The 13,008-nt window shown below is 36.9% G+C and overlaps 1 protein-coding gene across 4 annotated transcripts in view; it reads left to right on the plus strand.

Annotated features, from left to right (window-relative positions):
- The first annotated feature begins 5,738 nt into the window (after positions 1-5,738).
- Positions 5,739-13,008, plus strand: part of LOC126248192 (uncharacterized) — a 127,683-nt gene continuing 120,413 nt past the window's right edge. For 3 of the 4 annotated variants that reach the window (XM_049948971.1, XM_049948970.1, XM_049948968.1), the window contains exons 1-2: positions 5,802-5,958; positions 11,064-11,196. In XM_049948971.1, the coding sequence (XP_049804928.1) occupies positions 11,064-11,196 (133 nt within the window). In that variant the 5' untranslated portion in view covers positions 5,802-5,958. Of the gene's footprint in view, positions 5,959-11,063; positions 11,197-13,008 lie in introns of all 4 variants that reach the window. The other variant, XM_049948969.1, reaches the window with a different exon arrangement.

The raw sequence follows: 13,008 nt of genomic DNA on the forward strand, positions 1-13,008 counted from the left end.
CTTTGAAAGGGCACGGCTGATTTCCTTCCCCATCCTTCCCTACCCCGAGCTTGCGCTCCATCTCTCATGACCTCGTTGTCGACGGGACGTTAAACAACACTAACCTAACTAACCTATGATAAGAACAACAGACAACAACACAAATAGATGCTTCTCTTGCTTTTGGCGGAATAAGCTGCAAATATGGACAAATTCGAAAGTATTTCTTCATTAATGAGTTACAGCTTATATTTCATATTTATTTGCCTGTAGACAACTGTTCTGTTGTATAGGCATCGTCAGATGGTTATACAAATGATTATACATAAGGTCAGTAGTTACATAGTTATACAGATTGTGGTACAAATGATTACACAAACGTTAACATATGCTATATGACTATACAAAAGGTCAGTATGGTTGTATGACATAAATTACAGTTTCTTTGATCACAATCACATTTATAATAATAGAGAATCATATTTTTTCATTATGTAGGAATTCACTTATGCTAGAGAATGCTTTCTCTTTCAACCATGTCCCTACCACCATTTTAAATCTATTCTCACGCAATTCCCTCGTTCCATGTAATGTATTATTGTAAAATGTTTTGCCAGCATGTAAAAAATTATTTTGGATTTTACTCAAATGTGTCCAAGGAATGTCTAATAAGTTCCTATTTCTGGTTTCATATGAGTGCACATCTGACCTGATTTCATACATGTGGGCATTCTCTTTGGCATGCATAAGTGCTTTAAGTATGTATAGACTGGGAACTGTAAGAATTTTGTACTCAATGAAGTACAGTCTGCAAGACGTTAAATTGCTCACATCAGAAATACATCTAATGGCTTTCTTCTGCCAGAGGAAAACGTCTTTTGCCCCAGTAGAGTTTCCCCAAAGAAGTATTCCATAATACAGATGAGTATGAAAAAAGGCATGGTATGCCATAAGTATGCACTCCTTACTGACACAATCCTTCAGTGTCCTAAGGAGATATAGAACTCTTGCCAACTTACTGCACAGCTTTTCTGTGTGGGTATTCCAGCACAATTTGGTATCAAGATAAACGCCTAGCAATTTTACTGAATGTCTGAGTTCATTAGCTCCATCATTAATATCTCTAAGGGAAAAGAGGATGTGTTCAGTTTTATTTTTATTTAATGACAGCCTTTTTTCATGGAACCAGTGAGCTGCCTTTTCCATCATGGATTTGCTTATTTGTTTGACAACGTTCACATCATTATGTGATGTGATCAAAGTTGTGTCATCAACATACACTACAGATTTATATGGTAATGTGTTGGGCAGGTCATACACATACACAATGAATAAGAAAGGTCCCAGTACAGATCCTTGTGGAACTCCATAGTTTACCTTGAGAAGGTCAGATTTGTTGTTTGAATTTATATAGACCATTTGGTTTCTGTTTGTCAAATATGATTTCAGCAGTAATCGTTTTGTTTCAGTTATTCCATATTTTTCTAGTTTCTTATTTAAATTGCTATGTGATACAGTGTCAAGTGCCATGGTTAAATCAACTAAAGTTGTGTAGGTATGTTCCCTATTTTCAAAACCTTGTAATATTGATAATACATCTTCCTGAACTAGTTTTATTGTTGATAGCCTAGTTCGGAATCCATACTGAGACTTATTGAGAAGGACACTCAAAAAAAAAAATCGTTTAATTGGTCTTTCATTAATTTTTCAATAATTTTAGATAATATTGGTACTATTGCTATAGGCCTGTAATTTTGGGGTGAATTTCTGTCTCCCTTTTTGTATATGGGCAATACGATTGTCAGTTTAAGGCAGTCTGGAAATGTTCCCTCTGTAAACATCCTATTGATTAAGTAAGACAGTGGAATGCATATAGTGTCTATTATTTTCTTTATGGTAAAATTAGAAAACCATGGATGGCCTCAGTTCTGGAGTTGCTTAGTGATCTGACTACATCCAGTATATCCTTAGGATAAATGGTTCTCCATTCAAATTTTGGCAAGTCTCCTGTCAACTCTGTTTCCTGCAATTTGGGAAGTCTGTCCTCAGTATCATCTAAATTACTTTCATCTGTCATAGGTAATTCTCCAGGATTTATGAAACTTTTATTTAGTTCAGCTGCACTTAGAGGAACAGGTAAATTTTCTGCAATTAGCCCTGTTTCTGCTTTAACTATTTTCCATGCTGCTTTATATTTGTTGCTGGACTGATAAATATAGTTATCGTTAGCTTTTTTCTTTGCAGAAATGATTTATTTTCTTTACAGCTTTTTTAAATTGGCATATGAGTGTCTATACTCATTATTAAAGCAAGATTTATCATAGTAAATTCTTAACAGAATCCTTAGGTTATTTAAGTAAGGTGTATACCAGTCAGTTACTTTTCTTTTCTGTTTTCTCCTTGCATTTAGTCTATTGTGTTTAATGATGAGGGGGCAATATTCATGAAAGATAGCGGTAATGGTGTTAAGAAATAATCAAAAGCAACACTTAATGACTCATTTTCCATGACAGCATTACGACAGTCTGTGATCATAAGTCTTTGTGTGAGATTTGTTATATTTGTTGGGTTTAACTGCTCACTGTCCTGGGTTCTATTGGTTGAGCCTGTTCTTCTTTGAATGCCATTAATTGTAGGAGAATTCCATCATGGTCAGAGTGCATTGGTTTAACAACATTTAAGATTACATCATCTTTGCAAATGTTTGATATGACATTATCTAGGCAGCCATTCTGCCTGGTAGGCTCATAATTAACGCAAGCATAACTGTATGACTTGAGGGTATGTAGCAGCAATCTACTTTTAGGATTTTGCACCAACACATCAGTATTAATGTCACCAAATATTAAAATTGTATGGTTCTTATATCTAAGTAAGTACACTAAGAGATTATCTACATGCTGGACAAAAACTTTGGCACCAGTCTTGGGGGCACAGTACTTGGATACTACAACAATCTTGCATTTGGGGAAGTGAATGGCAGCAATTTCAATTTCTTCTTCGTGGACTAAGTGCTTGGGATCTATTATGTTAACTGTATGGTTTAGTTTACTTTTCATTAGTATTGACACTCCTCCATTCTCCATAGCTGATCTAAAATAGCCAGTTAAAAATTTAAAACCAACAGGAGTATACATCTTGGATTCATGTTCTTTAAGCCAGTGCTCATTTAGGCACAGAATATCACAATGCAAGTCTTCTAAAGGCAGTTCAATTTCATGAAGTTTGTTTCTCACTGACTGTATGTTTATGTGAAAGAAGGACAGATAATCACAATCTTTAACTTTCGACTGTGGCACAGTCATCTGACTTTGTAGTAAATGGTGGTGGTTGCAGTTTAATAGGCCTAGACCAAGACTTGTAAGAGCAGGTCTTGGTCATCACTGCAAGTTTCCCTGTTGGAGACATTTATATTCAAGACTGTGGATTGTTTTTAGCAGTGTTATCTTATCAATAACAACTTCTTCAATAGCCTGGCATAAAGCTAATTTACCACAGTAATTAAAGTGCTGCCCATGTTTTGTATAACGATCCCTTTTGAAAGTGCTTATATTTATTAGTGTCACGTTACTGAAATAATCACAGATTTGTTTATATCTATTATTCGTATTTAATACTTCCTTGTTTACACATGAAACTTCTGTCAAGCATGTCGATGTGGTATGTTCACTATGATAGTATTTGTATGTGTAAGGCTTGCTAGTGTTATCTTGAGGGCAGAGGTTGCATCAGATGCTTGATTTTTGCTAACATCGTTTCTTCCCCCAATTACAGCAACAAAATCTTTAGTAGACAATTCAGGGGCGGCAGTTTTATCCAAAACATTACTCAGAGAGGCTCCAGGTTTTGTAAACCCATCCACTTCAAACTTGGTTGAGTCATTCAGCACTGAACTTAATATATTGGACATACCACGACCATGTCTGTCTGAAAGAATCCTTATTGTGTGTTTTCTTGCAGACTTGGGCAGATGACTTTTAAAATTTAAAGAATTTGATTTTTCCTTTTCGTTTGTTTTGCAGTCATTTCCATCGTCATTTGACACTTTTGAGTCGCAATTTTCGGATTTGGTTAGTGCTTCAAATATATTTTGTAAAGGGGGAAAGTTGATTTCATAGTCTATTAACTTCTTTGTAAATGTTCTTTCCCTCGAAACACGTTTCCAGGGCATAATATCGTTGTATGTTTGTACAGTTATTTCAGCACCAGAATCAGTGGTATTTGGCTGTTTTGAATATATTTCATAATTCATGCCTCTCAGTAACTTACAAACGCTTGAAACGCACAAATATAACAACTCTTCCGTTAATTGAGTAGAAAGTAGTTAAAAACAAACGTTATCCTCACGACTCTGTGACTGGCTGTTTCAGCACTGCTTGGAGCTCTAGTGTCGTTTCAGCTGTCCTAGATCTTGCAGCTATCAAACAGTAACAGCTTTCGCTCCAGAGAGTGTCGTGACTGTATTTATTAGACTTTGGTATGTCCAGAGTCTAACATAACAGTCGCCACACTCACTGCTGTGAAAGTTGTTACTGTTTGACTGCTGGAGCGAAACTAGCGCTCCAAGCAGCGAGAAAGGAGAACGTCAGACGCGTTGTAAGCATGATGTTTGCTTTGTAACCATTTCCTACGTGATTTACGAAATATTTGAATTATTTTATTGCCTCCAAGAGTTTGTGAAACATCAGAAGACATAGATGTTTCTAAAAATGATTCTAAAATAAGCACAACTTGGGATAAAAAATCATGAATTCAGTGGCAAGCTTCAACACATTCATGGAGAAACACTTTTGACGTTGGATAGAGAAGCTGAAATACAATAAATTTAGAGCAAACAGCTTATTTTTATCTTTCCATCTTGCAGCACGTTTTTCCTTCAGTGGCATCCTAATCTGGCTTAACAACAAGTCAGAGGCATCTGTTTTTAAGTATCGGGATCCTATAGTCTTCAACATTTGTTTATGCTTCACTTGATACTTCTGATACAGTTTTTATTGCTGTCTGTACTTAAAATGATGGGCACTTTCCTTGCCACGTAATAGTTTTGCACGAAGTCTAGCGATCTGCACATCCTGACACTTCACACGCTTTTGCGAGACACAAATAGCTGCACTTAATCTAACCACTTCATCGTCAAAGCAGATCTGTGTTGATGATTCAGATGAGTGTGGCACTGACGTATGGAGAGTTTAAATGGCTGCTTCTGCGCCATAGGACTATTTTACAGCTTTAGATGAATTGTCGAACATTTGTGAAAGTGTCCTCATTGTCATCAGTTGATGTGGCTTATTTGGGATGTCAAACAGTGGGGGTTCCACATTCCACACGAGTTAATTATTGACTGCATTCATGAACTGGTTTTATTCGAAGTGTAGCGAAAAAAACTTAGCATTATATGAAAAGGTAAATAGCTTTTTTTTTTCTTAAGATCTTCTCGTCTGCTATTCACTAGCCATTTTCTGCTCCTAAAACGAAACATTAATCATTAACACACACGTAGTTTGCAAGCGAATCCTGACGATATAGTTTAGTAACATGATGGTATTTACGTCTCAGGGTCCTTAGGAAACCCACAAAAAGACAGATGAGGTGTCTTCTTATTCTTATTACTGAAGTTTATAGCGCTGCAGACGCTCCCGTTTGCAAAAAGAATTGTACAAACCAAAATAAAGACCTACTATTCGCTTTCACGGTCGCGCCGAACTCAACAGATTTACTTTCTGGCCGCTTGGCGCGCTGCTGGCGCAGTAGGCAACAGAAACTGATGCGAAGTGTCGCACCTGTTGTTCTGTATTAAAGATTTACTATGGTTACATCTCTGGTTTGTTATTGTATTGATTCGCAGACGACAGACGTTCTGGCTGTGTATTGATCTGTGTGTACAAACATTGTTTTGTCTACTGACAAGTAGTCTGTGTATTTACCGTTGGTATTTATCTGTGCCTGCGTTGTTTTCCGTGATCGTTTTCTGTAATTACGGTAAAGTTGACGATGTACTTTTTATGTTTTAATTCCTTTTGTTCAATTAAGATTGTGTTCGGGTATTTGCGCATATGAATGTAAATTTATATTTTTCCCAGAAAATTTAAATGTTCCTTTGATATCTGTGTTGAAGCTCCTGCCCGTTTGGTATATGGAGAGCTTTTCACAGTCGTTACAATTAACTTTATTACACCGGCGTATGTTTGGACTGGTGGTTTTGTTTTTCTATATCGGAGTTGTGTTTTGATGTTGTGTGCGGTGCAAAATACAAACCGTGCAGTAGTGTTCAGCTTGTCACGCATGACTTCTGTATATGTTTGTGGTTTGTAGGTGAATTTTGCTTGTTGTTTGTTTCTCTTGCCAGTTTTATGTCATCATGTATTATGTTGTGTGCTGGCTTTGTGTATTTTTCATATAGGTGGTCTATTATAGTGGGGTTAAAGTTTGCTTGTGTATCCTATGTATTTGAGAGTTGCTAGTTCTTTTTTTATTGCGAAATTTTATAATGGAAACTTTTTTAATCTGTCCATGATGGTGTGGAATTATGCATTTTTGTGTATTCTGGGTAGGCAGGAGTGTGAATCTATGATATTGTCTGTTGTAGTACGTTTCCTATAAATTTTGAATACATACTCGTTGTGTAGGCCTGTATTTTTATTAAGTCTGGGAATTTAATTGTTTGTTATTTTCTAGTTGTAGGTAGACTTTCATGTTTGTGTGTAGATTTTTAGTATACCATGGATGTATTGTATGTCTGTGTAGCAGTGTATCATCTACATAACAAAATTAGTATATGATTTTCTTAATAACCATATTTGTGGGGCTGAATAATTTTTGTCCAGAGGTATCGAGTAAAGTGTTGGTGAAGTTACCTGCAGTACTATGCCCAATTGTGACTCCATCTGTCTGATTGTGTAATTTGTTGTTAAATTCTAAATAGTTCTGGTTGAGTACCAGTTGTAGTATTTCTGTTATTTCTTGTATTCCTGAGATTGGCGATTTTCAATATTGTAGTAGGTTGTTTTCTATGATATCATTTGCTTCATTTATTGGGATGTTGATATATTCATACTTACATACATATATACATATCCAGCAAGCACAGGGCCTGCAGACCACATGCTCCTTCCACAAACTGCCTGCATTCTTTTCTGTTTCGTGCACAGTTCCTCCAGGTATCTTCAGCACTGCCAGGTCACCCGTCCATCATTTGTTTGGTATTCCTGTGGGGCATCTGGTGTTTGCTTTTCACTCAGATGCTTTCTTTGCCTGTCTTTCTTCTGCCATTCGGGCTACATGGCCAGCCCACTGTATTCTTTTGCTCTTCTGCTTCTGTAGTTGCTTGTGGCATTGAGTGGTAGACTTCCTCATTCATGCTCCTTCTCCATTTCCCTTTATCTACAATTGGTCCCCATATTTTCATCATTGCTCTTCTTTCAAATATTAATAGTTTTTCCTTTTTGCATGTTGTCATGTTCCAGGTTTCTGAACCGTACATGCCTGCAGGGCCTATTGCTGTGTTATAGATTCTCATCTTAGTATTCACTGGTACTATTTTTGAGTTGAGTGTCTCCCTGAATGGTTACATGTGTTTCATTCCAACAGCTGTACTCTCCTTGATATCCATTTCTATACTGTTTTTGCTGGTAAACTAAGATAGCATGTATTTGAACTGGTAAACTCCCTTGAACCTTCTTTCTAATTGCATGAGCTCCATTTTGTCTTGATCCACCTTTAGCCCAATCTTCTGTGCACTGTTGTCACTTTTTGGTACATTTCTTACAATTCATGGATTGACTCACTTAGCAGTACTATATTATCTGCATATTGGATGCAGTTGAAATTACCACCCATCTGTACTCTAGCCTGTTCTTGTTGCCTGCAACTCCCTTATTACTTTTTTTAAGATGACATTGAACAGAACATATGAGAGAATATCCCCTTGTCTGAAACCTGTCTTTATCTCAAACCTTTCTGACGTGACTCTTAGAAACGCAGTGCTGCCCTTGATCCAACCATACAAGATTGCATGGTTCTCAGTAGCTTCTCAGGGATTCTGTAATCATGCAGTACATTGTTAGGCTATTCCTATAGATACTATTGTACACACATTGAAAATTGACGAATAGGCTATGGATATACTTATCATCTAATCACGTGTTTTTCAGACAGTTGTCTTAGGGTGGAAATGTGATATATTGTTGACTGTTTTGGTTGAATGCCAGCTTGGTATTTCTGTATGTTGTTCTTTATGAATGGTTGTAATTTTCCAAATATAATGACAGACACTACCTCGTAGATTACATTAAGCATACTGACATCTCTATAGTTTCCACAGTCCATTTTCTTTCCTCTCATGTATAATAGGCATATTATGAATGCGGCTCATTCTTTCATTTCAACTGGACCAGTTAATATATTTCTAAGGGCAAGCTCTGACCTCCCACTTTGATTAAATCTCCAATTATCTGCCGCCACCCCTGAGGCTGTGTTGTTTCTGACTGTTTTTATTGTGGTCTTCACACCTTCAGTCACTTCCCACACTTCTTCATCTTTCCTTTCCTCTGTGGTGTCTGCAGATAGCATCTCATCTGGGTCTGGACAATTCAAGAGTTCTGAGATGTATTAGCGCCATGTGTCTACAATTCTTTCTTTGTCATTTATCAAGTTGCTGTTCGTATCTCTAATGGGGCAGGTTGGACTCTGAAGTCCATGTTTGTGATTTTGTTATGTGTTGGAAAAATTGTCTTGAATTCTTTTGTGGCTCTCTGCTGCAACTTGTTCTAATAGACTGCTTAGCTGTATTCTCATCTCTGTTCTCAGGATTCACTTTGTCTGCCATCTTACATCAAGAAAATGTTTCCTTTTCTGCTGATTCTCCCTGTCAGCCAGCCACTCCCATATCTTCCTTCTGACATGTCTCATAGAACCATCCTCTCCTCTTCATTCTCATCTTTCTTCCCAAAGTATTCTCCACTACTCTTAGTACTCTGGCCTTTATTTCTTCCACTTTTCCTGTACATTCTCTCTTGCTTCTAGATTTTCTAGGGTGTCAAAATAATTTTATTTATATAGCATATTGAGCTTTAATTGTACTTTCTCGCAGTTTCCAAACATTCAGAGCAGGTTCTATTGTCCCTTTCTTCTTCCTATACATACAGATGTACATCAGTTTAAGTCTATATATATCAAGGAAAAGGCCTGATGCACAGTCTATATGACCTGATGTTGATGACTCTGTGACAGCAGCTTTGGTCCATCAAGGTGTAATATATCTGATTGCTCTTTGTCTCTTGCATGGTAAAGACTTATGTTGTGCAAATATTTAATTCTTTGGACTCCTATTATAATTTTATATAGACAAGAGCCTTTGTCAGCGGGCAAATACAGTCGTGGATTTATTCTGACATATGATGAGTGTAATCTGGCTGCTATCTTAAGAGCCATGACATGTGATGTTTCTGGTTTTTATGTAAATTTTATGTATGACAAGAGTCACTTGGCTTCAGCTAATCTAATTTACCGCCATTTGATGTAACAAGGCCCACTTCTTCTGAAGAAGATGTTTTTATAAATTTCGAAGCCTAGGTCAAGGGCTAAATAAACCTTTGGTTTGAAACTGGTTGGCTGATTTTTTTCAACGTATTCAAATTTATACAGTTGCTGAATTGCAGCCATGTTTAAGATTTTACTCTCAGATTCTTTGAGACAGCTAAGTTAATCATCCACTGATCATTCTTGTCAGCTTTAAATTATTGAACCAAATTTTCTACTTTGTCATTAATCACAAAAACAGTGCCGAATTCATGTTTATCTACACACCCTCCATAAAATAGTACATAGGCAGCTGACTCCAGGTGGAGTGTTGTTGTTATGTAGGTGCATAGCACGTAAGGATACAAATTCACTGTTTACAGGTATTTTTACATCTTTGATATTGTTGGAATTTTTTACTGTACAACATTTTTGGTAAGTGTAGTATTTATTTAACATATTGTTCAATTTTCTGATGATAAGGTATGTTGGACTATCTACACAATTGACTGTAGGACATATAGAAATTTGAGGTTTGTGGATCTTAGGTTATCCATGTAATGGGGGGGTGTTCTTGGGTTCATGGAGATGTATTTCTTTTTCTTAAAATCGGTAAGGATTGTGTTCCAGATCTTTATTACATTTTTTGTTTTTGGCAGCATGTTTGTTAGTTGAGTTTTTGTTTATTTATGTGATATTGTCACATACAAAAATTTCTGTATTTTACTTATGTAATCATTATGTTTCGTTATGACAAGGCTGTTCGCTTTATCTACTTTAATTTCTATTGCTTGATGTGTGATTAATAAAACTCCATCAACTTATTAACATATAATAAATTTTGACAGCACCAGCCATAAAAATGTCCTAGGTTATAAGTACTTCCAAACTGTAATGTAAAAATTGTAACACAATTATACCTAATGAAAACATACAAAAGTTATGCACCAACAGCTTATATGTTTTGCAGGTACTTTGAGAATGCCCATAGTCATAAGAGCAGCTGAATAAAATACTATCACAGCAGTGTTAGTGGTTAAAAGTCTTCGCAACAATGCTGCAGACCCATGAGAAATAGAAATATTGGTACTTGAGAAAAATAATAGTAGTAAGATGGACTTTCCACCATCTCTCCAGAGTTGTCATTGACTATCCATTCTGTTTTTCTCTCAGTATGAGAGGAAACTAGAAGCAGAAGGGATGAACTACTGGCATTACATTCTGCAGCCTTTTTATTAAATAAATAACATTTTAATTATTAAATAATTTAGGCCACATGCCCTTGATTTTCATTTTATTTATTTATTTTTTGTAAACGTAACCACTCAGATTAGAAAGGTACTGTAATCATTACATGTGTGATGTGAAATGAATCTTAGCACATAATGCCTGGCCTCAATGTGACTTACCTACGTGAAGTTCTCAGTTGCAGCATACTTTGTTCTAATTTTTTGCAACTGTTTGGTGCTTAACTATAGCATTCTGATTTATTGGATGTTTTCACAAGAGAACTTGAATGTGTGTTTCTTTATAGCTAATAAAATATTTTTCACACACTTTTATTCTAGATGCCGAAAGTAAAGGAGAGAAAGTTATGTAATAAACAGGATACACCGCTGTTGACAACAGACAAAATAAAAAATGTAAAAAAGGAAATGGAAAGGCAGCTAGAAAATAAAAAAACTAAATTAAATTCACCTGGTAAGTAAAATCCATATTCTTCTCACAAGTGGCTGTAGTGAAACTAATGAAAGTGGATATTAACTGTATTAGTTGTGTAACAAAAAGGGAAAATGTATTCATACTGCTTATTTCAACTAGTGCTGAAGTACGTTGTCCAATCACATTAATGTGCCTGAATAACCAGTTTTTGCAGCACGGATGTGCAATAAGAGTCGATGAGGTTCTGGAAAGTACCTACATGAATATGGAGTCAGACGACTCCAGTGCCTTAGCCAGCTGTACTAGATTTCTTTGTTGAGGATCTGTGGCATGAATAGCCCAATCAAGATGGTCCCACAGAATTCCCAATTGGGTTTAAATTCTGGGAGTTTGATGGCAGGGGAGTAAGTGAAACTAATCCTGGCTCTCTGTGAACCATGCATGTCCACTGGCAGCTGTGTGACACACTGTATTCACATGCTGGTAGATGCCCTGGTGCCAAGGAGAAAGCAATCTGCATGTTGGGATGGACGTGGTCTCCAAGGATAGATGTATACTTTTGTTAATGCAATGGGCGTTCCAGGATGGTGGAGATCACCCAGGGAATACTGTAAAAACATTCCCCACACCATAATGCTACCCCTTGTACCCTCCGATGATTGTTGGAGGACCATACACACCAACAGCCATAGTGTGAAATGGAGCACAAAATGTGATTAATCTGAAAAGGTCACCTGTACCCATCCAGAGGACGTACAGTAGCGATATTGGCATCTAGATTCAAGCCTCTGTAGTGAATGAGCAGCATTCAGCGTGTGTGCGTGAATCAGGCTCCTATTGCAGAGATCCATACACAGCATGAATAGACATTGAGGATAGGCTGTTGGTGCTCCCATTGTTCATCTGTGGGGTGAATTGCTCAGCAGTTGCATGTCTATGCACCTGTACACATCGCTGCGGCAGTCATTCAGTCATTCACCCCCGTTATCTGTGGCCCACGGTGCACCACAGTTGCCTCAGCACCAGTTTTGGATATGCCAGTTTGCAATGCAAGGTATACTTTAACCACAGTGGTACATGAACAGTTCACAATCTTAACCACTTTGGAAATGCTTCCAGCCTTGGTCCAAAAGCCAATGTTCATGCTCTTTTGGATGACAGATAATGTGCTCTGTTTCTGCATTATAACAACGACTGCACTGTTTTCCGTGTTCCCCGGGCACACTTTATGTGGCCTCAACTGCTAGTGCTACCACCTGCTGTCAATGAGTGGTTATTGCTTGTTGCCATCAAACATTGGTCGTGGTCACATTAATGTGACTGGACCATATATAATATTATGTAAATGGCACGTAGTTTATGTACATTAATGTCTTTCACATTCAGTCACGAACACATAAACTGTGGGTCTCTCTGAGTGAGCTGCCACTCCTTCCTAACCTATACCTCTGACAGTTCCAAAAGCTGTAGTTAATGTCTTTAACATTTTCGCTCTTATTGACAGTACTGGAATTTCACCTGCTGAAGGGTTAGTACTGTTCAACCATCCTGTCTGTCTGTCTTATTTTTGTTACTGTGTCATTCTTTTAATATGTATTGCCATAGTTACGCTGATACAGATAGATTTTTGTTTTGTTTTCTTCATTATTATATTGCATACAAGGTGAATTCATTTCATTTATTCATTTCATTGTCTTAACACACATAGGCCTACTGAATTGTGATTACAAAATTTTGATGAAAGAATTGACAAAAACAGAAGGTCTGTTTATTTGAAAATAACTTATAGATATAGAAAAAAACTTTTATCCTAGAACAAAATGAGAAACTAAAAGTAGAAGTAAGAAAGGC

Source organism: Schistocerca nitens, chromosome 3 (genome assembly GCF_023898315.1).
Source record: "Schistocerca nitens isolate TAMUIC-IGC-003100 chromosome 3, iqSchNite1.1, whole genome shotgun sequence".
Classification (NCBI taxonomy): Eukaryota; Metazoa; Arthropoda; class Insecta; order Orthoptera; family Acrididae; genus Schistocerca; species Schistocerca nitens.